Source organism: Oryx dammah, unplaced genomic scaffold, assembly GCF_014754425.2.
Source record: "Oryx dammah isolate SB20612 unplaced genomic scaffold, SCBI_Odam_1.1 HiC_scaffold_8, whole genome shotgun sequence".
In the NCBI taxonomy this organism is placed as follows: domain Eukaryota; kingdom Metazoa; phylum Chordata; class Mammalia; order Artiodactyla; family Bovidae; genus Oryx; species Oryx dammah.
In genome coordinates this window covers 15,072,388-15,098,457 of record NW_024070192.1, presented here as the reverse complement: position 1 = coordinate 15,098,457, position 26,070 = coordinate 15,072,388, and the positions used below count along the sequence as shown (strand labels likewise).

The 26,070-nt window shown below is 38.1% G+C and overlaps 1 protein-coding gene across 1 annotated transcript in view; it reads left to right on the top strand.

The window, feature by feature from the left end:
- The window catches only part of TANC2 (tetratricopeptide repeat, ankyrin repeat and coiled-coil containing 2), a 361,965-nt gene that overhangs the window by 77,867 nt on the left and 258,028 nt on the right, over positions 1-26,070 (top strand). Inside the window, exon 3 of the mRNA XM_040245030.1 lies at positions 19,108-19,179. Coding sequence (XP_040100964.1) covers positions 19,108-19,179 — 72 coding nt within the window. The remainder of the gene's footprint in view (positions 1-19,107; positions 19,180-26,070) is intronic.

Below are 26,070 nucleotides of genomic sequence, written 5' to 3'. Positions count from 1 at the left end.
GGGAAATGGAAAGATATACCCAACTGAATGCAGAGTGCCAGAGAATAGCAAGGAGAGATAAGAAAGCCTTCTTAAGTGAACAATCCAAAGAAATAGAGGAAAACAATAGAATGGGAAAGACTAGAGATCTCTTCAAGAAAATTGGAGATACCAAGGGAACATTTCATGCAAAGATGGGCACTGTAAAGGACAGTAATGGCAAGGACCTAACAGATGCAGAAGAGAGTAAAAAGAAGTGGCAAGAATACACAAAAGAACTACATAGAAAGAAGTATTAATGACCCAGATAACCATGATGGTATGGTCACTCACCTAGAGCCAGACATCCTGGAGTATGAAGTCAAGTGGGCCTTAGGAAGTATTACCACGAACAAAACTGGTTGAGGTAATGAAATTCCAGCTGAGCTATGTCAAATCCTAAAAGATGATGCTGTTTAAGTGATAAACTTAGTGTGTCAGCAAATGTGGAAGACTCAGCAGTGACCATAGGACTGTAAAAGGTCAGTTTTCATTCCAATCCCAAAGAAAGGCAATGCCAAAGATGTTTGGACTGCTGTACAACTATGCTCATTTCACAGGCTAGCAAGGTAATGCTCAAAATCCTTCAGGCTAGGCTTCAGTGGTATGTAAATCAAGAACTTCCAGATAGACAAACTACATTTAGAAAAGGCAGAGAAATCGGAGATCATATTCTAACATCTGTTGGGTCATAGAAAAAGCAAGGGAATTCCAGAGAAATATCTACTTCTGCTTCACTGATTACACTAAAGCCTTTGTGTGGATCCCAACAAACTGTGGAAAATCCTTAAAGACATGGGAATACCAGACCACCTTACTTGCCTCCTGGGAAACCTGTATGCAATCAGGAAGCACCAGTTAGAACCAGACATGGAACAACGGACTGGTTCCAAATTGGGAAAGGAGTACATCAAGGCTGTATATTGTCACCCTGCTTATTTAACTTATATGCAGCGTACATCATGTGAAATGTCCGGCTGGATGAAGCATAAGCTGGAATCAAGATTCCCAGGAGAAATATCAATAACCTCAGATATGCAGATGATACCACCCTTATGGCAGAAAGCAAAGAAGAACTAAAGAGCCTCTTGATGAAAGTGAAAGAGGAAAGTGAAAAAGCTGACTTAAAACTCAACATTCAATAAACAAAGATCATGGCATCCTGTCCCATCACTTCATGCAAAAAGACAGGCAAACAATGGAAACAGTGACAGACTCTGTTTTCTTGGGCTCCAAAATCACTGCAGATGGTGACTGCAGCCATGAAATTAAAAGATGCTTGTTCCTTGGAAGGAAAGCTATGACAAACCTAGACAGTGTATTGAAAAACAGAGACATCACTTCACCGACAAAAGACCATATAATCAAAGCTGTGGTTTTTCCTCTAGTCATTCACGGATGTGAGAGTTGGACCATAAAGACGACCCAGCACCAAAGAATGAATTCAAACTGTGGTGCTGGAAAAGACTCTTTGAGAGTCCTTAGACTGCAGGGAGATCAAACCAGTCAGTCCAAACTGATTTCCTAAGGAAGTCAACCTTGAATATTCATTGGAAGGACTGAAGCTGAAGCTCCAATACACTGGCCACCTGATGCAAACAGCCAGCTCATTCGGAAAGACTCTAATGCTGGGAAGAATTGAGGGCAGGAGAAGAATGGGGTGACAGAAGATGAGTTGGTTGGATGGCATCACCAACTCAACAGACATGAGTTTTAGCAAACTCAAGGAGATGGGAAGAGACAGGGAAGTCTGGCATGCTGCAGTCCATGGGATCGCAAAGAGTCAAACACAACTTAGTGACTGAACAAAAACAACAATGTACGTTAAGGTCATGTTGTTAGCTTTAATAGCATGTTTTTCTTAAATCATTTTGATTGTGAATTTTCATTTTCCTTGCCATCATTATCACAAATAATACAGTAAAGATTAAGTATTACACATAATATCATGCTGAGTATTTGAAAAAAAAATTATGTATAAACCAGTGGCAGCAAAGTATTAGGTATACAGGGTAAGAATAATTTATTTGTGAAAATTGAAGCTATTTAGATAATATATGATTTGTGGGCTTTTTTTTACTTTGGGCTTTTCAATGTCAGTGTATTTAAATGTAGTTATCAGTCAGAACAGAAAGATGCTCTGCCTCAGGAATGAAGTGGGGAGGGAGAGATTTGAGTTTTAGTCCGTCAGTAGCTATCTTTCTTTTTAGGGAATAAGAGAAATAAATATGAAGCTTTCTTTTATTGTGAACTATATGACATAAAATTCTGTGTTATTAGTGCAGTCGAAACTTATCTTCATATATGAAGGCAGAAATTTTGGGTGAAAAGCATTTTATCCTGACTCTCTGAGTATATGGTATTTATTTCTCAGGTTTCTGCTCTAGATATCCTGAGGGTAGAGATCAGAAAATGAAAGAAAGCCAATATTAGGAAAACAAAGGGAGAGCTAATTAGAAATGAAGCTGGAAAAAAATAAAACCTTATAGATCATGTTAAGAATTTTTATCTCTTCTGACGGGAGAGCATTTAAACATTTTAAACATTAAATGGGATAACTACTGAATTTGCATTTCTAAGTGATTACTCAGAAGAGTAATATAAACATTCAGAAGAGAATGGATACAGGAATGGATGCAGATTGGACATGGAGACAGGAAGATGGATTCAAGAGATATTTAAGAAGGAAAATCAACAATATTTGGTGATGAATTTATTGAGATGAGGAGCTTTGCTACAGAGTGTCAGGTTTGAAGGGTGAGGGAAAGGTCAGAATTTCATGTTTGGATATTTTGAGTTTGAAGTGTATTTGAGACATTGAAATAAAGATTTTAGAAAGCTAGTTGTTATGTAGATGGATCTTTCTAGTTTTCATGCAGTTAGATGAATAAGGAGCGCCCTCATAGAATAATGGATTTTAAAGTAAAGCAGAAATGTTTGGGTTGAGAATCATTACCGAAGTCTTATTTGAGAGTGGCTAACTTGGTTTTCAAGGGATTCAGTTATTCTGTTTCTGGCTCTTCATGTTTCCCTCCACCTAGTTCTAAATTGAGAAATTCATGCTGCTCTAAATCAGATTTTAAATTGACTCCTTGCTTAGAGTGACTTATTTTTTCTCTTTCCCAGTCTCCCACCTTCTGTCCTATAGCTTGGTTAATGACATTGTAATCAGTGCAATGAAATACCCAAGTTAATAATTCGAAGGCAGCCAGAATTTCTTCCTTTTGCTCATTTCACCTAGGCAAATTAATTAATTCAAGAGTTATTTTTTGAGTATATCTTATGTATTGTATACTGTCCTAGGCATGGGGATAGAACAATGAATGCAAAATGATTTACTCTTATGGAACTTAAATTCTAGTGGAGAACAAGGTCAAAATTAAGATAAATAAGTAAAATGTAGAATATGTTAGTGATATCTACTAAGAAAAATGAAGCAGGGAAGGGAGAAAAAAATGTATCTGTGTAAATATGGTGTGTGTGGGTAGGCACAATTTTACTTAGGGGTGGTGAGAGACGGCCTCATAGAGAGGACAGTTAGGTATCAACCTGAAGGAGGTGAAGAAACAAGCCAAATGGATATCTGAGAAGAAAGTATTCCAGGCAGGGATTTTGATATGGGTACATTCTTGGGGTGTTTGAAACATAGTGAGGGGAACCCAGTACCCCTCAGTCAAGCCAGAGAGGCAAGAGTAAGTAGGAAGTGAAGTCAGAGAGGGGATGAGGGTCAGATTATATAGCACCTTGACCTGTGAATTTTGACTTTTATTAAGATGGGGGAATCTTTGAAGGGTTTTGAAGGGAGGAGTATCATATTCTGATTTGTGTTTTCATAGAAGCATTCTGATTGCTATGTTGTGACTTGGTTGAAGCCCGGCGGGGGCAGGGAACCAGGTTATACATGAAGGTGGCTTGGACCAGTAGCAAAGAGTAAGAGGTAGTTTTGATATGTTATGAATGTATGGCTGACAGGATTTACTGTTGGCTTGTATGTGCAGTGTGAGAGAAAAAGATGGGTTAAGGATGACTCCAAGGTTTTTGACTTGAGCAACTAAAAGAGTGAAGTTGCTCTTTACAAAGATGAAGAGGGTTGTGAGAGGAGCAGGTTTATGGAGGAATATTAAGACCTTAAATCTTGAGATGTCCTTCTGATATTCACAGTAGAGATGTAGGGTAGATAACTCCATAAATACGGAGTTAGTTCATGGATGAGGTCCGGGCTAGAGATATAAATTTGGAAATCATCAGTGTATAGATGAAACATAAAACCATGGATCTGTTTGAGATAACCAAGGGAATTACACAGCAAAGAGTATAGATCAGAAAAATGAGCCCTGGGGCAGTACAACATTTAGAGATGAGGGAGATGAGAAAGAAGAAGCCAGGGAGACTGATGAAGAAGGAGCCACAGTGGTAGGAAAGTGTGGGCTCTTGTAAGTTAAGTGAAGAGAAAGCTCTAGAATGATTAACAGCATCCCATGTTGTCAGTCAGTCCAAAAATAAAACTGAGAACTGACCATTGGATTTAGCAGTGGTTTATAGGGGATCTTGGTAAGTGTAAATTTTTTGGAGTAGTGTGGGCAAATGCCTGATGGGAATGGATTTAAAGAAGAAAAAGAGAAAGAAAATGATGATACTGGTTAGAAACAATTCTTTTAAATGGGTACAAAGTCTTTGTTCTGTCTCAAATAGTCCATGAATCTAGCTTCTCCTCTATATTCATAATGCTAGTGCATTTATTCAGGCGTTCTTTCCTCTGGACTTATTGCAGCTATCTCTTTGCCTTTAGCCTGTGACCCCATAGTGCCAGTTTATATATGCATTCCAGATTTATCTTCTCAGAACACTAGTCAGATCATGCTCCTCCCCTGCTTAATGCCTGTCATTTTCTTCCCCCCACTTACAGGAAAAAGGTCAGATTGATCATCATGAATAATGATTATGCCTTTTGTGATTTTGCCTCTGCCAACTTTTCTACTTTTATATCCTGCCTCTTCCCCCAACTTGCTGTTCTCTAGCCATTACCAAACTCTTTGAACTTCCCTCCGTGCATGATCTTCTTTTATTCCCAACTGTCTTTGCAAATAAAATCCGGTACTATTCCTGAACATCCCGTCTCATACTTTAGAGGCTGTGACTTCCCTGAGGCCCAGGTTAATAGAAAGAAGCAGAGGCTATTCTAGTTTTTAGAATCTTAGGAAACTTTACATTTAGATAAAATCATCATCTCAGTAATATAATTTATCAAGCCCAGTACAAATTTGGACATTCAGACTAGTTAACTGTAGGTTAAACTCTTCTTTGCATTATGCAATATTACCCCATTTAGTCTACAACATCACCACCCCCAAGTCACCAAAATAAATGATAGTAAAAGGTAAACAGAAGAAGAGAGATCAGAGAGTAAACCTATGAATATAATCTTTGTCCTCAACCGAGAGATCACATCCTTCCATGCAGTTAGTAGCTTTGGCCTCCAGCATTAGCACTGGAAAATTTCAGATGGATTCAGTTCATCACCATCACATCACAACTTAATCTCTACTCATGTTTCCCAGCTATGGCTGCAATTTGGAATCACCCCGGGAGCTTTAAAGAAATACTCCTGTCTAGGATTCAGGCTCAGTTATTCTTACTTAATTGATTTGGGAGAATAGCTGGAATTTTGAATATTTTTCAAAATCCTTGGGTTCCTAGATCATTCTGATGTGCAACCGAGATTGAGACCCATGTATGTCCTCCTCAGCATCGGGTTTCAATAGATAAGAACACTAAATATAAAGTGAAGTGAAAGTCATTCACTTGTGTCCAGCTGTTTGTGACCCCATGGACTATACACTACATGGAATTCCCTTGGCCAGAATACTGGAGTGGGTAGGCTCTCCCTTCTTCACAGTATCTTCCCAATCCAGGAATTGAACCCAGGTCTCCCACACTGCAAGCAGATTTTTTACCAGCTGAGCCGCAAGGGAAGCCCAAGAATACTGGAATGGGTAGCCCATCCCGTCTCCAGCAGATCTTCCCGACCCAGGAATCAAACCGGGGTCTCCTGCATTGCAGGCGGATTCTTTACCAACTGAGCTATCAGGGAATCTCCTAAAAAATACATAGGTATATATACAGTTATTGCTGACATTCATTTATCATTTTAACTATTATAAATTGCTATGCTGGATGTTACTTTAAAGCTTCAGCTTCACAGAATGTAAAAAAAAATAAATAAATTGACAGAGACAAAGAAACCCCCAATTCCTTCTGGCTCTATCATTCTGTGCATCTAAGAAGTATTTGTGTGTGGAGATATCTGTGCATACTAGGAAACTCCATGTGGAGAAGAAAATGTTAGATAAGCTCAAGAACTCTAGTGAACTGTACTGAGTACCTAATCCAAGAGGAAGAAGTTTGAAATCAAAGATTATTTCAAATCCACCTTGGAATTTTTTCATCTTGTTTTCATCTCCTACAACCATACTGTTAGAGCTCCCTAACATGTCATGGTATGTCTGTGTATAGATGCAAAAACAATTCTCTTCCCTTTTGCAGGTAGGTGACCTTGAATGGTGGAGAAGAGAATGGACCTTAGAGAATCAGGCCATTTCACATCTGAGTCCTGCACTTAATAACTCTGTAGTTGTGACCATTTTTGCTTAAAGTCTTAGCTCTTGTTTCCTGATCTAGTTAAAAAAAAAAAAAGAAGAAGAAGAAGAAAGCTAATATTTTTCTCATAAGGTTTTATTGAGAATTGAGTGACATGAATTCATAAAACATTGACCATAGTGCCTGGCACATAATGTAGACCAAGTAGGTAATGACTATTTTCATTAATGTTGGCACAGTCTAAGAAGCTTGAGCTTCACTTTTTCCTTTTCAGTTACATAGGATATTTAACAAGTTTCATGCTATTAATAGTGTGTCCTCTTGAAATGATATGATTAGGATGGCAATTTGCCTCTGTGTCTTTCTCCCCAAAACCTATAATCTGAGTCTAATCCCACTCTAATCATGAGAAAAGCATTAAACAAATCCAACATTTGCTGGATCATAGAGAGAGCTAGGGAATTCCAGAAAAACATCTACCTCTGTTTCATTGACTATGCCAAAGCCTTTGATTGTGTGGATCATAATAAACTGTGGAAAGCTCTTAAAGAAATGGAAATACCAGGCCATCTTACCTGTCTCCTGAGAAACCTGTATGTGGTTTAAGAAGCAACAATTAGAACCCTGTATGGAATAACTGGTTGGTTCAAGATTGAGGAGTATAATAGGGCTATCTGCTGTCACCCTGTCTGTTTAATCTACCCTGAGCACATCATGAGAAATGACAGGCTGGATGAGTTACAAGCCAGAATCAAGATAGGCGGGAGAAATATCAACAACCTCAGATATACAGATGATACCACTCTAATGGCAGAAACCAAAGAGGAACTACAGAGCCTCTTGATGAGGGTAAAGGAGGAGAGTCAAAGAGCCACCTCAAAACTAAATATTAAAAAAATTAAGATCATGGTAGCCAACCCCATTACTTCATGACAAGTAGAGGGGGAAAAGGTGGAAGTGGTGACAGATTTCCTCTTGATTGGCTCTAAAATCACTGTAGATGGTGACTGCAGCCATGAAATCAGAAGACGATTGCTTCTTGTCAGGAAAGCAATGACAAACCTAGACAGTGTGTTGAAAAGCAGAGATGTTACTCTGCCAACAAAGGTCCGTATAGTCAAGGCTATGGTCTTGCTAGTGGTCACGTATGATTGTGAGAGCTGGACTGTAAAGACGATGGAGTGCTGAAGAATTAATGTTTTCGAACTGTGGGGCTGGAGAAGACTCTTGAGAGTCCCCTTGGACAGCACAAGATCAAACCAGTCAATCTTAAGGGAAATCAGCCCTGTGTATTCATTGGAAGGACTGATGCTGAAGCTCCAGTATTTTTCATGTGATGTGAACAGCTGACTCATAGGAAAAGTCCCTAATGCTGGGAAAGATTGAGGGCAGAGGAAGAAGAGGGCGTCAGAGGATGAGATGGCTGGATGACATCACCAATGCAATGGACATGAACTCAGGCAAAGTTCAGGAGATGGTGAGGGACAGGGAAGCCTGTCGTGCTGTAGTCCATGGGGTTGCAAAGAGTTGGACCCTACTGGGTGACTGAAGAACAACAACTTAGTGTTAGGCTTGTGCACCTTGAAAGCACAGTCATCAGCTTTTAAAACACTGACATTATTACTGGTGATTGCTCCATTTACAATTAGCAAATCTGTTTTGTTTCCCTGTTAGTCATCATCACTGATGTATTAGCTCCATCATGAGAATCAAAACATTCTGTTTAGCAGAACTTTTCTTGAGCTGCAGATCAGACTTTCTAGGACATTTTGGATGCCTTAGGCAAATATAAATAAATAACTCATCATAAAGAAGTTACTCTTTTTTCAATTTAGAGTATACAGTCTAGGTCTATGAAAACCTGTGAACTAGGCAGTTTTATATTCTGGCAAACTTTGAAAATATCTTATAGTATGCTTTTGAAAAGTGTTAGCTATAGTACTGATGGCCTGCTAATCAGTTGTTTGTTTGGTGTACAATCCTTTTTCTCTTTAGAGGAACTCTGTACATGTCTTCTTAAGAACTAAATAAACTTTTAGGTAGATCTGAGCTTCCCTATGAATATTTTTATTGAAAGATAAAGGTTATACTTCTCCAGGGGACCTTCCCAACTCAGGGATCGAACCTGGGTCTCCTGCGTTACAGGCAGATTCTTTACCATCTGAGCTACCAGGGAAGCCCCCCAAAAGTGTTAGTCACTCAGTTATGTCTAACTCCTTTTTGAGACGCCGTGGACTGTAGCCCACCAGGCTCCTCTGACCATCGGATTATCCCAGCAACAATACTGGAGTGGGTTGCCATTCCTTTCTCCAGGAGATCTTCCTGACCCAGGGGAACCCAGGTCTCCTGCATTGCAGGCGGATTCTTTACCATCTGAGCCCCCAGGGAAGCCCATACAGAATACTTTTGAAAACTACTAGCTGTAGTACCTATCCATGTTAACCAGTCTATTTTGTCTGGTATGGAATGTTTCCTTTTCTCTTTAGAGAAACTCTGTGTATATTTTCTTAAGAACTAAATAAACTTTTAGATGGGCCTGGGCTTCCCTGTGAACATTTTTATTGATAAATAAAGATTATGGAGATTGAAATGGAAGATAAGGTCATAGTGCTTTAGAATGATGCTGCTCATCTTTTCTTTTTATAGTAATAGTTGGGATAAGAAAAGAAAAACACTGAACTTCTAAAACTGTATCTCAAACCATTTCAATACCACTTTTTGTTTTTTTCCTTGACTTGATTTGATAAAGGTATTAATTTTAGAGCTAGGCCTTGACAAAATTAATTCAACTTCTTTTTTTTAAGGAATAGCTATATATTCCAAAGTTGGCACTGAAAATACCATATGAATAAGGCTTTCAGAGACAAGCTTTGAACATTTTACAGTCCAGAGATAGTCATATAAATAATTATTATTCAGTGTGGTAGTGCTGTAAAACAGATAGGTATAATGTGCTTTGGAAGCACAGAAGAGGGAACATTTAATTCTGATTGGCCTCCAGAAAGTCTTTACAAAGAAGATAGGAAATGACATTTAAGCCATCTTTTGGTGAAAGGATGTTGTTGATCATGATGATGATAGATGAAGAGTACAGTTATCATTTAATAAGTGTTCACTTAGTGCCAGATGGCATGCTGTGTCTACTATTACATTCATTTCTCACCACAACTTCATAGGGTGTTACTGTATCCATTTCACAGAAGTAGGTAAATGAGTGATCATGACCATATTCTAATAAAACTTTATGGACGCTTAAAATTTCATTTGTATACCATTTTTGTCACAAAATATTATTTTTTAAACTTTTTTCCAGTTACTTACAAATGTAGAAACTATTGTTAGCTCACTGGCTGTCTTTAGGAAAAAAAAAAAAAGGTAGCAGGATAGATTTAGCTTGTGGACTAGTTTACTGACCTGCGCTTAGTATAACGAAGGGGATTTATTGGGTAATATAGCTCTAGTCCAGAGATAGGGTAGTTTTCTTCAGTAATTCAGTGTCCACAAGGATCTTGATGTTTTCTGTCTATCTGCCATAATTTTCATAGTGTTAACTTGATCCCATAGTTTATTCCCCCTTGTGTTTATAAGATGGCAGACAGAATATCCAAGGTCTCCATGGGTTATCTTCCATATCTAGGGAGAGACAAGACCTTTCCCCGAAGCTCTTTCTAATCTCTCTTGAACTTAATCCATTCAGACTTTACCACTTCACAGGAACCATACTAAATCAAATACATTGACCAAATTCAGTGATCAGTTCTCACTGTTCCTGTTACTTGACCTATCAGCGTTTCATCTGTTCCCTTCCATGAACTCTTTACTTGACTTCAGTACTCTGCTGGTTTTGTTCCTCTTCTCTGGCCACTACTTCTTACTGTCTGCTGGTCTCTCCTCATGCCCACAGCCTCTGCATATTGAATTCAGCCCCAAGGCTTAGACCTGTGACCTCTTTTCTCTCTCTCTGTCTCTTGTCTGTGCTCCCTTGGGGATATCATGCATTTTAAATGTGATTATGTAATGACTGTTCATGTTTGTCTGTCCATATCTGCTTGTTTGTCTAATAGGCATCTCAAACTCAATATGTCCAAAACAGAGGTCCAAACCTGTTCTCTCATAGTCTTTCCTTTTCAGTAAGTTGCAGATCCATCATTTACCCCAAATGCCAGAATTAATCCTGACTTCTTTTCTGTATTTTTCTCTTCTGACAGCAGATTCTCTCCACTATACTTCAGAATATATCCAGAATCTGACCGCTTCTCACCACCTCTACTACTCCCTTAGTCCAAGTGTTCATCTTTTCCTGGGTTTTTGCAGTAGACTCTTAGTTGGTCTCTACTTCTGTAATCTTTCTACTTCAGTTGCAAACCACTACCCCCACTACCTTAATGATTCTTTATTATTGTAAAAGGCAGTGGAGGGTCTGGGAATGAAGCCAGATTTCTGAAACCAGAGACTTAATTTTAGGAGTGCTGTTAGGTTGGTGCAAAAGTAATTGCAATTTTTGCATTGTTGAAATTTTCCATTTAATGTTGGAATACATTCTAAGTAAATGTGATTATTTTATACATAATTTTAATGTACATTTCTCTCTTTTATATTTTTTTTCGGTAAATTACTTGCTGTTTATTTTATATTTATTTTAGACTATACAAATGATATCAGACAAAAAGCAAATTCGAGCAGTTTTCTTGAGTCCAAAATGGGTCATAAAGCAGTGGAGACAAGTCACAACATCAACAATGTATTTGGCCCAGGAACTGCTAATGAATGTACAGTGCTGTGGTGGTTCAAGAAGTTTTGCAAAAGAGATGAGAGCCTTGAAGGCGAGCGCGGTGGCTGGCTATCAAAAGTTGACAACAACAACAGTTGAGAGCTGTCATCAAAGCTGATTCTCTTACAACTACACCAGAAGTTGCCAAAGAACTCAGCGTTGACAATTCTACGGTCATTTGGCATTTGAAGCAAATTGGAAAGGTGAAAAAACTTGATAAATGGGTGCCTCATGAGCTGACAAAAAATTACCATTTTGCAGTGTCGTCTTCTCTTACTCTACAGAATAGCAGTGAACCATTTCTCAATTGGAGTGATGACCAGCTCAGTGGTTGGACCAAGAAGAAGCTCCAAAGCACTTCCCAAAGCCAAACTTGTACCAAGAAAAGGTCATGGTCTCTGTTTGGTGGTCTGCTGCCTGTCTGATCCATTAGAGCTTTCTGAATCCTAGCAAAACCATTGCATCTGAGAAGTATGCTTAGCAAATCAATGAGAAGCCCCGAAAACTGCAACACCTGCCCGCCAGCATTGGTCAACAGAAAGGCCCAGCCACACATCTCACAACCAATGCTTCAGAAGTTGAACGAATTGGGCTACGAAGTTTTGCCTCATCTGCCATATTCACCTGACCTCTTGCCAACCGACTACCACTTCTTCAAACATCTCAACAACTTTTTGCAGGGAAAACACTTCCACAACCAGCAGGATGCAGAAAATGCTTGCAAGAGTTTGTTGAATGCACAGTTTTTTTATGCTAGAACAATAAACAAACTTATTTCTCATTATTAAAAATGTGTTGATTGTAATGATTCCTATTTTGATTAATAAAGATGTGTTTATAATGATTTAAAATTCATGGTCTGAAACCATAATTACATTTGCACCAACCTGATACTAACTGTGATTTTGGGAAAGTTCACTTTACTTCTCTGAATCTGTCTTACATTTAAAATGGGCATAATACTTGTTTCCTAGAATTATTGTTAGTATTAAATGGAATAATGTAGAGACCTACTGAACCCATTGCCAGTAGAGACTAGATGCTGAACAAATTGTAGTTCTTTTCTCTTTTCTATACCAAACTGATGAGCTGTTTTTCATCTTTTCTGTTTATTGTTGTGCTTATGTAGCCAGGGACCATCTTCTGTATTTATCTCTTCATGAATAGCCCTTGGCTAATAAATAAATCTGACTTAGGTTCCTGGGCCTTTTGCATTTTCATTACATTCTATATGCCATCTAGATCATGTCTGCCCTTGTTGGCATTAAGTGTGTAGAGTTCTTGCAGATTCACACTGGATAGTAAAACTTTATGTGCATAATAGATTATATATATGTAGTCGTAGTGCCTCCCACCCCTTCTATTTAATATATTTATGCTTCTAAAGGAGGATTGAAGACAATCAACTTTAAAATCTTAATTCACAAAATCAAATCTAATATTTATTCTGGCACATTATCTAACTGAGAATGCTTTAGTGGGCTGGGGCTACCTTATTTTTCAGCTGTAATATTTTGATCCTGGACTGAGAAGAACCATCATTTAAAGTATCCTTTACTTGAGGGAAAGGAAACGTTTGTCTTGGAATTAGTTAGGCACTGTCTTATTAGACTTTCTCTTACTTAAATTTCTTCATAGAAAATCACTAAGTACAGAATATCCGTATGTGGTTGGTTTTTGTTTATTTGTTTGTTTAACACTGTTGTAGTGCGTTTATAACCTGAGTTGAAAGCTGTTCACCTTAGGAAGTAAATATTCCTATGACATTTTTCCCTTTTAAATAATGGACGAGGAAGTCTATTAATAATGTTTCTTAGTATTAAAAGTGTATTGTTCTGTATTATTTGCTGGATTTAATTTAGTATGCTGATTAAAAAAACAAATGTTCTCTGATTCAGGAAATCTAAGCTCTGATTTTAAAAGCTAGCACCTAAGTTGGACAAGCAAGTCTTTTTTTTTTTTTTTAATTTTGTACCTGTTATATATAAAGACTATGCCAAAGTCTTTGACTGTGTGGATCACCACAAACTGTGGAAAATTCTGAAAGAGATGGGAATAGCAGACCATCTGACTTGCCTCTTGAGAAATCTGTATACACGTCAGGAAGCAACAGTTAGAACAGGACGTGGAACAACAGACTGGTTCTAAATAGGGAAAGGAGTATGTCAAGGCTGTATATTGTCGCCTTACTTATTTAACTTATATGCAGAGTACATCATGAGAAACGCTGAGCTGGAAGAAGCACAAGCTGGAATCAAGATTGCTGGGAGAAATATCAGTAACCTCAGATATGCAGATGACACCACCCTTATGGCAGAAAGCAAAGAACTAAAGAGCCTCTTGATGAAAGTGAAAGTGGAGAGTGAAAATGTTGGCTTAAAACTTACCATTCAGAAAACTAAGATCATGGCATCCGGTCCCATCACTTCATGGCAAGCAAGTGGGGAAACAGTGGCAGACTATTTTGTTGGGCTCCAAAATCACTGCAGATGGTGACTGCAGCCATGAAACTAAAAGACTCTTACTCCTTGGAAGGAAAGTTATGACCAACCTAGACAGCATATTCAAAAGCAGAGACATTACTTTACCAACAAGGTCCATCTAGTCAAGGCTATGGTTTTCCCAGTAGTCATGTATGGATGTGAGAGTTAAACTATAAAGAAAGCTGTGAGTGAGTGAAGTCGCTCAGTCATGTTCAACTCTTTGCAACCCCGTGGACTGTAGCCTACCAGACTCCTCCATCCATGGGATTTTCCAGGCAAGATACTGGGGTGGGTTGCCATTTCCTTCTCCTGGAGATCTTCCTGACCCAGGGATTGAAGCCTGCTTTCCCACGTTGTAGGCATATGCTTTACCGTCTGAGCCACCAGGAAAGTCACCAAGAAGAAGGCTGAGTGCCGAAGAACTGATGCTTTTGAACTGCTGTGCTGGAGAGGACTCTTGAGAGTCCCTGGGACTGCAAGGAGATCCAACCAGTCCATCCTAGAGGAGATCATTCCTGGGTGTTCATTGGAAGGACTGATGCTGAAGCTGAAACTTGAATACTTTGGCCATCTTATGCAAAGAGCTGGCTCATTTGGAAAGACCCTGATGCTGGGAAAGATTGAAGGTGGGAGGAGAAGGGTATGACAGAGGATGAGATGGTTGGATGACATCACTGACTCGATGGACATGTTTGGGTAAACTCCGGGAGTTGGTGTTGGACAGGGAAGCCTGGCGTGCTGTAGTCCATGGGGTCGCAAAGAGTTGAACACGACTGAGTGACTGAACTGAACTGAACCTGTTATATCAGTGGGCTTTCCTCTGTGAAGTTCAGATAAGTGTATTTGAAGAAAGTCTGAACATCTGAACTCGAGCTTGATGAGTAAATTTTAACTTCACAGACACAGCTCTGTTCTACCTTCTACACGCCAGGGTGAGATAATCAGTCTTATGCAAATAGTTTGACTTGCTTGATGACTGAAGGTCTTCTGTTTCGTCCATAAATGTAGATGTATATATAATGTGTGGGAGGTCTTATCTGTAGTGAAGGAATTGTGTCTTAAGCAAAACAAAAAGATTTAAAATACTGTAGATCATTGCAGTCTTTCTATTTTGGATAATAGAGTCATTGATTGCATAAGCATACCACAAACACTTTTAAAGAGCTTGAACTTTTTTCCTACACCATCTTGGGTCAATGGTGAGTTTATTATTTTTAAAAAATCTTTAACTGTTAATTTTACCTAAGAGTTAATCTCAACACTTAGGACTAGCCTCCTCTGGGGTAAGACATGGTTAAGATTTCAGTCTTAGAGGAATGAATTGCTTAAATTTACTGCCGTGGTTTTCAGATTTAATTTTTAAAATTCAGGCAATTTAAACATTTTAGATTGTGATGGTATCAAAATTGATGACTTTCTGTCTTGCCATTGGCTGGATGACTTAAAACTGTCTTAAACCTAGGAGATCCAACCAATCCATTCTGAAGGAGATCAGCCCTGGGATTTCTTTGGAAGGAATGATGCTAAGGCTGAAACTCCAGTACTTTGGCACCTCATGCGAAGAGCTGACTCATTGGAAAAGACTCTGATACTGGGAGGGATTGGAGGCAGGAGGAAAAGGGGACGACAGAGGATGAGATGGTTGGATGGCATCACTGACTCGATGGATGTGAGTCTGAGTGAACTCCAGGAGTTGGTGCTGGACAGGGAGGCCTGGTGTGCTGCGATTCATGGGGTTGCAAAGAGTCGAACACGACTGAGCGACTGAACTGAACTGAACTGTCTGTATTTTTCCTGTAGGTTGTTTTATTGATACCCCAACATTCTGCAGATTGTGCAAATTTAATACTATTTGAAGTCTTGTTTTTTATTTCTTTTTCTCCTTTTATTCTTTAGACAGACAGTGCTGGTAGGGGGAAATGTCTGTATTTTAGTCATATTATTTATCACACACTTGAAGGGCATGTTTTGATGTTAAAACAGAATGTGATGTGTATAATGTAATTTTATCCACATGGAAAAATGAAAATTTAAGACATGCCTGAATATGAGTGTTACTCATTGTAATTTATTCCAAAGTGAAAGAGAAGAAAGAAATGTGCATTAAAAATTAGATGAAAACTAGTCAGGAAAATTGACTAGGAGTATACTTACACACCCTGATACAAGATGCCACAGATTTCTGGTACAGTTGTATCTTTTCATAAAATGAACCATAATTTCATAGTAATTTAGAACTTCATAATACTTTTTTTTTCCTTTATCTGTTGCGAGACCTGGGTTGGTTGTTTGACCTGTAGAATTTCCCACAGTTGGTATTTTGTTGATTATATACTCAAGAACAGTCCAACCTTTTTTTTTCTTTTTTCTTTTCTGTTCTTCGATTTTCCTGAATAGTGACAGCTAGATCCAGAGGTTTGACCAGACCCAGGTTTGATTGCTTTGGCAAAACTGTGTTTGTTGTGTTTCTATCATCAGGAGGTATATCATGTCCAGTTTTGTTTCTTTTCTCTTTTTTGATATTATTAGCCACTGTTGCTCAATGCCTACAGGGATATTAATTAATTTCAAGTTGTGAAATAGTGGTGTTTTATCTTGTTTCCCACTTATTACCTGGAATAATTTTAAAGAGAGCTCTTTCTTATATACTTTTTGGCTACTAGTACAGTTCATATAGGAAATGTGAGATGAATTGCTAATTCTTTCATTTCCCCAGTTTTCAAGATAATGAACTAGATCCCTCTCAACCTCAGAAAGTGACCAGTTAGTGTGGTGGTGCTATGGGGTTTTTATTTTTCTCCATTTTTCTCTTTTTTCAGTGTCATTATGATCTACTACCCTTAGTTAGTTAGTTCTTTGGTAGAGCTAGGAAGAGGTCCATGGGATGATAATACTCCCTGAGTTCTTGCATGTTGATAAGCTGTTTCACTCAGTCTTTCTGATATGACCTCAATTCTACATTGTTTTTGATAGTGTCTTTACTGTTGCATATCTCAGTGTGATCCAAGTTCAACTAGTACATTTCCTTTGATAAACCAGCTAGTTCTTTAAGAAGTTCTGATTTCTTTTAGTGGAGAATGGCATTTTAGGATCACAGCCTGGGCCCTAGGGTTGGACATCACTACTTAATCAGTCAAGATGCTAGATATTTTAAATGGACGGAGCTAAGACATATGTGTGACTCATAAGATTGTTCTAACGTTTGTAATATAGATTCAATACTATAGAGTTTTTATTTAACTTCTGTATTGTTATATCAATAGTTCCTTTCTTCCATACTGAGAATTCTGGTTCTCGAGGGGCTGACGTCAGAGTATCCCATAGGTATTCATTGCTTCATCCCTCTTTTTTAAATACAGTGGTCTCACAACTTTACCACTACCAATTTTGATTACTGAAATCAGTTATTTTCTGTGTGTTTAGTCTTTCTCCATTTGTTTTGGTTGTACTGTATCTTCATGGTCAGATTTTATAGCTATTACATACTATAATCTCTCTCAGACCCTAATTTAGTGTTAATTCTACAGTCAGTCCTATGTTTATTGCTCATCGCCAGTCCTTATTTAATGTCTCTCTAGTCACTTTGATTGCCTCAAATGAGTTCTCTGTTAGAGCTAGAAAGAGTCCCATGGGAACAATATTCCCTGAGTTCTTGCATGTTAGTAATAGTTTTTCTTTCCCCTTTATACTTAAAGGTAAGTTTTACTCATTGTAAAGCCTGTGACTCAAACTTTCTTTGTGTTTCAAATATGTTATCCCATTTTCTTCTATTGTTTTCCCTTATTTATCATGTGATACCTAAATACTCAAAGGATTTTTTTCCCCTTTTTTCTTTAAAGTCTAGTAATTTTAGTAGAAAATGTCCTGGTCCATTGATCTAACTTGATTAAGTAGTACACAAGGTGCTCTTAAAATATGTAGTTACACATATGAAAGTGTAAGTGCTAGTCATTCAGTCATGTCCAACTCTTTGCGACCCCATGGACTATAACTCCAGGCTCCTCTGTCCATGGAATTCTCCAGGCAAGAATACTGAAATGGGTAGCTATTCCCTTCTCCAGAGGATCTCCCCGACCCAGAATCAAACCCAGGTCTCCTGCACTGCAGGCAGATTCTTTACCATCTGAGCCACCAGATACAATAGTTTCAAATGTATATGTATGTACATGTGTATATATAAATATATTTATACACGTAGCTATATATATTACATATACGTAGCCACTTTTTTCCCTCTGAAAAGCTTTCTTGAATTACAGTTTTTTAGTATTGGTTCTGTCCTCTCACTTTGGTTTTCTTCCTTAGGGACTTCTATTTTTATCCTTATACTAGATCTTTTTTGCGTATCTCCAATATGTATCCCCTTTTTGCAAATCCTTTTTAATCTATTTCTTCTTTTTAAAAAATTTGTTTAAGATTTTCTTCCATCTTACTTTGTATTTCTTTTTAAGATCTTTTGTATTTATTTTCTCTTGTATTTCTTATACTTCAGACTTCATTATTGAAATGATTTTTGTTTGATTTCTAATTCTTTCTTGGTTTCTGCCTTGTCATTTCTGAGTTTTTCTATTCTGATTTGTATTGCTCTTTCATGTATTATATAATTTTCCTGTGATCTCTCATAAAACATGTAATTTTTATTATAGTAAAACATATAGCCCTAAGGATTATTTGACATACTATAGATAAATAAGCAGCTGTAATTAACTTAGACATTGCTTTAAATCAAGGCTTTTAAACTGAAATTCTGTGAATGAACTTCAGAGTAGACGACATTGCCTCATTATACACAAAGTAGAGTGTGTATGTTTGGTGGTGGTTTAGTTGCTGAGTTGTGTCTGACTCTTGCTACCCATGGACTGTGGCCCACCAGGCTCCTCTGTGCATGGGATTTTTCAGGCAAGAATACTGGAGTGGGTTTCCATTTCCTTCTAAAGGGGATCTCTCGACCTGGGACTGAACCCAGGTCTCCTGCACTGCAGGTGGATTCTTTACCAACTGAGCCACCAGGGAAGCCCTGTGTTTATGTTTGGGGGTCAAGAAAGAATGCACTCACTTTCTTTACTTTCAGATGAGGGTGGAAACCATCCCTAGAAAAATAAGGGCAAGAACCTTTGGTTTGTGTATGATAAGAAAACAAATGATAGATATAGGAATTTTAAGATAAACATATCATCAGGGCTGGTATTACATCAGTTTCACTATCTATTTGCTTATGCTCTTTCTCATTTTATTCAGATGGAGGAAGCGAGGAACCACCGGATCGAAGACAGTCAAGTGTAGACTCTCGCCAAAGCCGCTCTGGGCAAGGTAAGTTTTCATTAAGTTTATTAATAAATTAAAAAGGGAAGATACCAGCTCTTCCTTTCCAGTACTTAATCTGAGGACTGAGGTTTTCACTGGGTCTAATTTATATATTCTCACTTTTCATTTAGGAGTTTAAATGTTATAATCTAATTGGTTCTAGGTGATAATCATTTATTCAAGATTAAAGAAAATGAAAAATGGTCTCTTTTTTAAATGATATTAAAGTTTTAAGTAATTTGGAGCACTATGGTATATGTCTGGGTATCACTTTTGGAGTATAGCCAAAAGTAAAGTTTTAGTGGTAGCATTTGTTGCAAGTATTATTATCCTGGTTTTAAAAAGTATTTGTTTTAAGTCTCTCAGAAGAAATAGGTTTTGTTTGAAATTGCTCTCAAAGATTAGGGTCATTTTACTTATTTTCCTTTTCTGTTTAAAATTTATTACCGTAGGCTTTTGAATAGTTTTTTTAAGTGACAACCTCAAAACTTAGGTTAAAATACTCTATCAGTAGATTTTCAGATAAGTCCTCCCTAACTAACATTTAAATTTTGCAGGACTAGCACCTCCACATTCCCTTTTCTTTGTAGTACTTATCACCTTTATTTTCTCCATCTAAAACTAGAATGAATGTTCCATGATTTCAGAGATTTTTGGTTTTCTTTATTCACTGTTGTATTTCCTGGGCCAAGATTAAGTACCTGGTAGATAGTAGTTACTAAATAAATAGTGTTGGGTGAGTGAAGTCATTTCCAAGAGAATGAGAGTTGGAACCCAAACCAGATGAATATATTATAAAATTTCATGCAGTAATTACTAAGTTTAGTTTTTAGAGAGTCTTTATTTACAAACAAAATAAAGCCTTAGATATACAAATGTGAGGTGTTTTAATCCTGTAAAAACTCTGGTTCATTTATTCTATAATCCTTCTCTTTTTGCCCAACTTTGCTCTTCCCAAGTTTTAGAAAGTACTGTTTTTACTAAAACTGTTTGCTGAGGAATAAAAAGAGGAATAATATATGCAGATTGATTTGGAGTTTTTAACCTACACTAGTACTTAATCATTCTTAATATGCATGTATTATAAATACATTAGAAATATCCTATTTTCACTTTTTTCCCTTTATTATAAGTATTTTGATACAAAAAAAGAAATTAAGAGAAAAAGATGAATTGTAATATAAAAGAAAATCAAACACATTATACACCTTAAACTTAAATAATGCTTTATGTCAGTGAGAAATAAAATGAGCTTGTGTATATAAAATCCTTGTTGGGCTGCACCCCAAAGGTCTGCACGCTTGTACTTGCCCAGCCTCAAGACAGAAGAAAGAGCCCAGACTCAGCAACAGAGGCATCAGTGATTTAATGGATAGGAGACTCTTACACATCTGAAGCATGGTCCTGTGTGTGGCACAGCAGGCAGGACATGGCAGCACTCTTTACTGCTGGGAGAGGACGGAGTGGGTGGAAGTGTTTACCACGTATAGGGGGAATTGACTTTCAGTTCAGTTCAGTTGCTCAGTCGTGTCCAACTCTTTGTAACCCCATGAATTGTATGCCAGGCCTCCCTGTCCATCACCAACTCCCGGAGTTCACCCAAACACACGTGCATCAAGTCAGTGATGCCATCCAGCCATCTCATCCTCTGTCGTCCCCTTCTCCTCCTGCCCCCAATCCCTCCAAGCATCAGAGTCTTTTCCAATGAGTCAGCTCTTCACATGAGGTGGCCAAAGTATTGGAGTTTCAGCCTCAGCATCAGTCCTTCCAATGAACACCCAAGACTGGTCTCCTTTAGGTTGGACTGGTTGGATCTCCTTGCAGTCCAAGGGACTCTCGAGTCTTCTCCAGCACCACAGTTCAAAAGCATCAATTCTTCGGCGCTCAGTTTTATTCACAGTCCAACTCTCACATCCATACATGACCACTGGAAAAACCATATCCTTGACTAGATGGACCTTTGTTGACAAAGTAATGTCTTTGCTTTTTAATATGCTATCTAGGTTGGTCATAACTTTCTTTCCAAGGAGTAAGCGTCTTTTAATTTCATGGCTGTAGTCACCATCTGCAGTGATTTTAGAGCCCCCCAAAATAAAGTCTGACACTGTTTCCACTGTTTCCCCATCTATTTCCCATGAAGTGATGGGACCAGATGCCTTGATCTTAGTTTTCTGAATGTTGAGCTTTAAGCCAACTTTTTCACTCTCCACTTTCACTTTCATCAAGAGGCATTTTAGTTCCTCTTCACTTTCTGCCATAAGGGTGGTATCATCTGCATATCTGAGGTTATTGATATTTCTCCTGGCAATCTTGATTCCAGCTTGTGCTTCTTCCAGCCCAGCATTTCTCATCATGTACTCTGCATATAAGTTAAATAAGCAGGGTGACAATATACAGCCTTGATGTACTCCTTTTCCTATTTGGAACCAGTATGTTGTTTCATGTCAAGTTCTAACTGTCGCTTCCTGACCTGCATATAGGTTTCTCAAGAGGCAGGTCAGGTGGTCTGGTATTTCCATCTCTTTCAACATTTTCCACAGTTTATTGTGATCCACACAGTCAAAGGCTTTGGCATAGTCAATAAAGCAGAAATAGATGTTTTTTTGGAACTCTCTTGGTTTTTCGATGATCCAGTGGATGTTGGCAATTTGATCTCTGGTTCCTCTGCCTTTTCTAAAACCAGCTTGAACATCTGGAAGTTCACGGTTCACGTATTGCTGAAGCCTGGCTTGGAAAATTTTGAGCATTACTTTACTAGCGTGTGAGATGAGTGCAGTTGTGAGGTAGTTTGAACATTCTTTGGCATTGCCTTTCTTTGGGATTGGAATGAAAACTGACCTTTTCCAGTCCTGTGGCCACTGCTGAGTTTTCCAAATTTGCTGGCATATTGAGTGCAGCACTTTCACAGCATCATCTTTCAGGATTTGAAATAGCTCAACTGGAATTCCATCACCTCCACTAGCTTTGTTCATAGTGATGCTTTCTAAGGCCCACTTGACTTCACATTGCAGGATGTCTGGCTCTAGGTGAGTGATCACACCATCATGATTATCTGGATCATGAATATCCTTTTTGTACAGTTCCTCTGTGTATTCTTGCCACCTCTTCTTAATATCTTCTGCTTCTGTTAGGTCCATACCATTTCTTTATTGAGCCCATCTTTGCATGAAATGTTCCCTTGGTATCTCTAATTTTCTTGAAGAGATCTCTAGTCTTTCCCATTCTGTTGTTTTCCTCTATTTCTTTGCATTGATCCCTGAGGAAGGCTTTCTTATCTCTCCTTGCTATTGTTTGGAACTCTGCATTCAGATGCTTATATCTTTCCTTTTCTCCTTTGCTTTTTACTTTTCTTCTTTTCACATCTATCTGTAAGGCCTTTTCATACAGCCATTTTGCTTTTTTGCATTTCTTTTCCACGAGGATGATCTGTCTTTGATCCCTGTCTCCTGTACAATGTCATGAACCTCCGTCCATAGTTCCTCAGGCAGTCTATCAGATCTAGTTCCTTAAATCTATTTCTCACTTCCACTGTATAGTCATAAGAGATTTGGTTTAGGTCATACCTGAATGGTCTAGTGGTTTTCCCTACTTTCTTCAATTTCAGTCTGAATTTGGCAATGAGGAGTTCATGATCTGAGCCACAGTCAGCTCCCAGTCTTGTTTTTTTGCTGACTGTATAGAGTTTCTCCATCTTTGGCTGCGAAGAGTATAATCCGTCTGATTTCAGTGTTGAGCGTCTGGTGATGTCCATGTGTAGAGTCTTCTCTTGTGTTGTTGGAAGAGGGTGTTTGCTATGACCAATGCTGAACTTAATAACAACAAAATCAGTGATTTTCATGATCTTAGCACAGCTGCCTGATCTTACTTTATTCAAATGACGGAAATGGAAGTACAAAGCCATTTATAATGACTTGGGATGAATAAGAATCCATATTACCAGTAGTAAAGAGATAGGATGGATACATACTTCTACTTTTGCTCCTTCCAGAAACCCATTAAAAGATCAGTAAAGGGGAATTAGAGAGGAGACAGCATCAACACAATTTTAGAAACTAGAGAATATATGAATAATTGAAGAGTAAACGTTAAGCTCAGTAGCAGAGAAAATCAAGAAAATAATCCAGCTTATCCTCCAAAAGACAGAAAGTTCAAGAATGGCAGCATGTAGAAGTGAAAGGAGGATTGGTTGAAGGTTGAAGAAGCCTTTGGACCCTGGGATGTCTTCCTCAAAATAAGCTAGCCAGTCAGCTGGACAAGTGCCCAGCTGTTCACCCGTAACCTTGGCAAAGTCCAGAAACTTACTCTTTGGAGAGGGCAAAAATAGAGACTCTAGGACAGAAGACATCAGCATAGTGGAAGGCAAGAACCTCATACTGAAGATCACCCTTTTAGTCCTCTTAATTATGAGAGCTAATCAAGGATTACTAGATATTTGAGGAAACCCTGTAGCGTATGAAAAATAGAGATTAAAATAAATAAGGTAGAGCAGCTTGGAGAAGACAAATCTTTTGCAGAGGAAAATATTAGAACCATTATTAACATCCTCAGGGAAATAAGAGAAAACAATACAGCCATGAAATAGGAAGGAGTTAACTATAAAAGAGCAGCACTCTGATTTTTAAAAGAGGCTCTCAGGCATTAAAATTTTGATTTCAGAGATTAAAAAGTTTTGCAGAAGTACTTAGAAAATTAATAATGAAGAAATCTGGTACAAAGTTGAGCAGAAGGACAGAGGTTATAGAAAAGAAGTGAGGAATATGAAGAAATTTACAGGAGCTGTCCAGGAATTTCAATATTCAAATAATAGTAGTTTCCAGAAGAAATAGAGGAAATGAGGAAGAAATCATCAGGATGATTAAAAAAACATTTTCTTGAGCTAAAGAACATGAAGTTGAAAAGGCTTATTGAGTGCTCAGTACAATGGATGTATATAAATACAAACTAAGACACATCAGGGTGAAATTTCAAATCACTGGGCCAAACAGATCTTTCCGTGCTTCCAGAGAGGAGAAAAATTTGTTAACTAAAGTAACAGGAATCAATTGGCTCTGGACTTCTTTGTGGTAACTTTAGAAACTAAACAAGCAATGGTGCATCACCTTCAAAATTCTGAAGGAAAGTAATTTCAACCTCATTTTATTTCATATGCCTTGAAACTATTAATCAGATACATGAGTGAAATTATGATGTTTTAAGACATGTAATTTTTTTTTTTTGGTTTGTTTGCCTACCTTGTACGTTTCTTAAAAATCTGTTGGAGGGTGTGATCCATCAAAATGATAAAGTCAGACAAATGAAAAAAAAGAAAGATGACAGGAAATAGAAAATTTAACAAAAGAGAAAGGTAAAGAAATCTTCCATATACAATGACAAAACAGGATTGAAGGGCAAACAGACCAGATTGGAGTAGGTTAGAAGCTTCCAGAAGAGCCACTCTCAGGAATGAGATTGTTAGAAATCTGATGCCTTTAATTATCTTTAGGAAAGTTGTAAGTAATTGATGAAAGACTCAGGGTCGAATTGGTGGTAAATAAATAAAGTAGTAAGTGAAAAAAATTCTAAACACAAGTAAAAAAATAAATAATGTGTAGGAAAGGAGATATGAGAATAAGTTCTCAGTCCTTGGGGTACTGTCTAGAGTAGCTTATGTTCATGTCAGTCACTTCCAGTGGTAAGCCTCATCAGTTTACCCCAGTGTGATGCAGACATTTTTATTTGATTTGGACCGTTATGGTCAAAGGCTTCGCTGGTGGCTTGGATAGTGAAGAATCTGCCTGCAATGCAGGAGACCCAGGTGTGATCCCTGGTTCAGGAAGATCCCCTGGAGTATGAAATGGCAATCCATTCTAGCATTCTTGCCCAGAGAATTCCATGGACAGAGGAGCCTGGTAGGCAATAGTGCATGGGGTCGCAAAGAGTCTACACAACTGCATGATCAACACTTAGCAAATTATAGTTGGGAAGTAGTGCTTTAAAGCAGGGTGAGCAAATCTGGCCTGTGTTGCCTGTATTTGTACAGTTGGCAAGTTTAATTTGCTAAGCCAGTTTTAATTATTTTTGTGTCTGTGTTCATGTGGGATATTGGCCTTTAATTTTCCTGTCTTAGGATGTCTTTGTCTGATTTTTGTATCAGGGTACTCCTGGTTTCATAGAGTAAGTTGAAAGTTGAAAGATAATTCTCCTTCAATTTCCTGAAGTATATTTTATAGAATTGATATTACTTCATCCATAAATGTTTAATAGAATTTTCCAGGGAAACCATCTGGTTTTAGAATTTTCTTTGTGGGAAAATTTTAAGACATAAATTAAGTTTCTTTAATAAATATAGGACTATTCAAATTATCTATTTTTCTTGACTATCCTTTTAAAAGCGTGGCATCTGTAGTGGTGCCCCCTCTCTCATTCCTGATATGGATGATTTTGAGTGTTCTTTCTCTCTGTCCTGGTCATTCTAGATGGAGCTATGTCCATTCTGTTGATCTTAAAGGGTCAGTTTCAGTTTTCCTTCATTTTCTGTATTGTTTTCCTGTTTGCTTTCTTATTGGTTTCTGCCTTGTTGTTGTTGCTATTGTTCAGTCACTAAGCCGTGGCTGACTCTTGAGACCCTGTTGACTGCAGCACACCGGCTCCCCTTTCCTTCACTGTCTCCTGGAGTTTGCTCAAATTCACATCCATCGAGGCAGTGATGCTATCTAACCTCTGTTGCTCCCATTTTCTAATGCCTTCAACCTTTCCCAGCATCAGGGTCTTTTCCAGTGAGTCACCTCTTCACATCAGGTGCCCAAAGTATTAGAGCTTCAACTTTAGCATCAGTCCTTCCAGTGAATATTTGGGGTTGATTTCCTTTAGTATTGACTGGTTTGATTTCCTTGTAGTCCAATGGACTCTCAAGAGTCT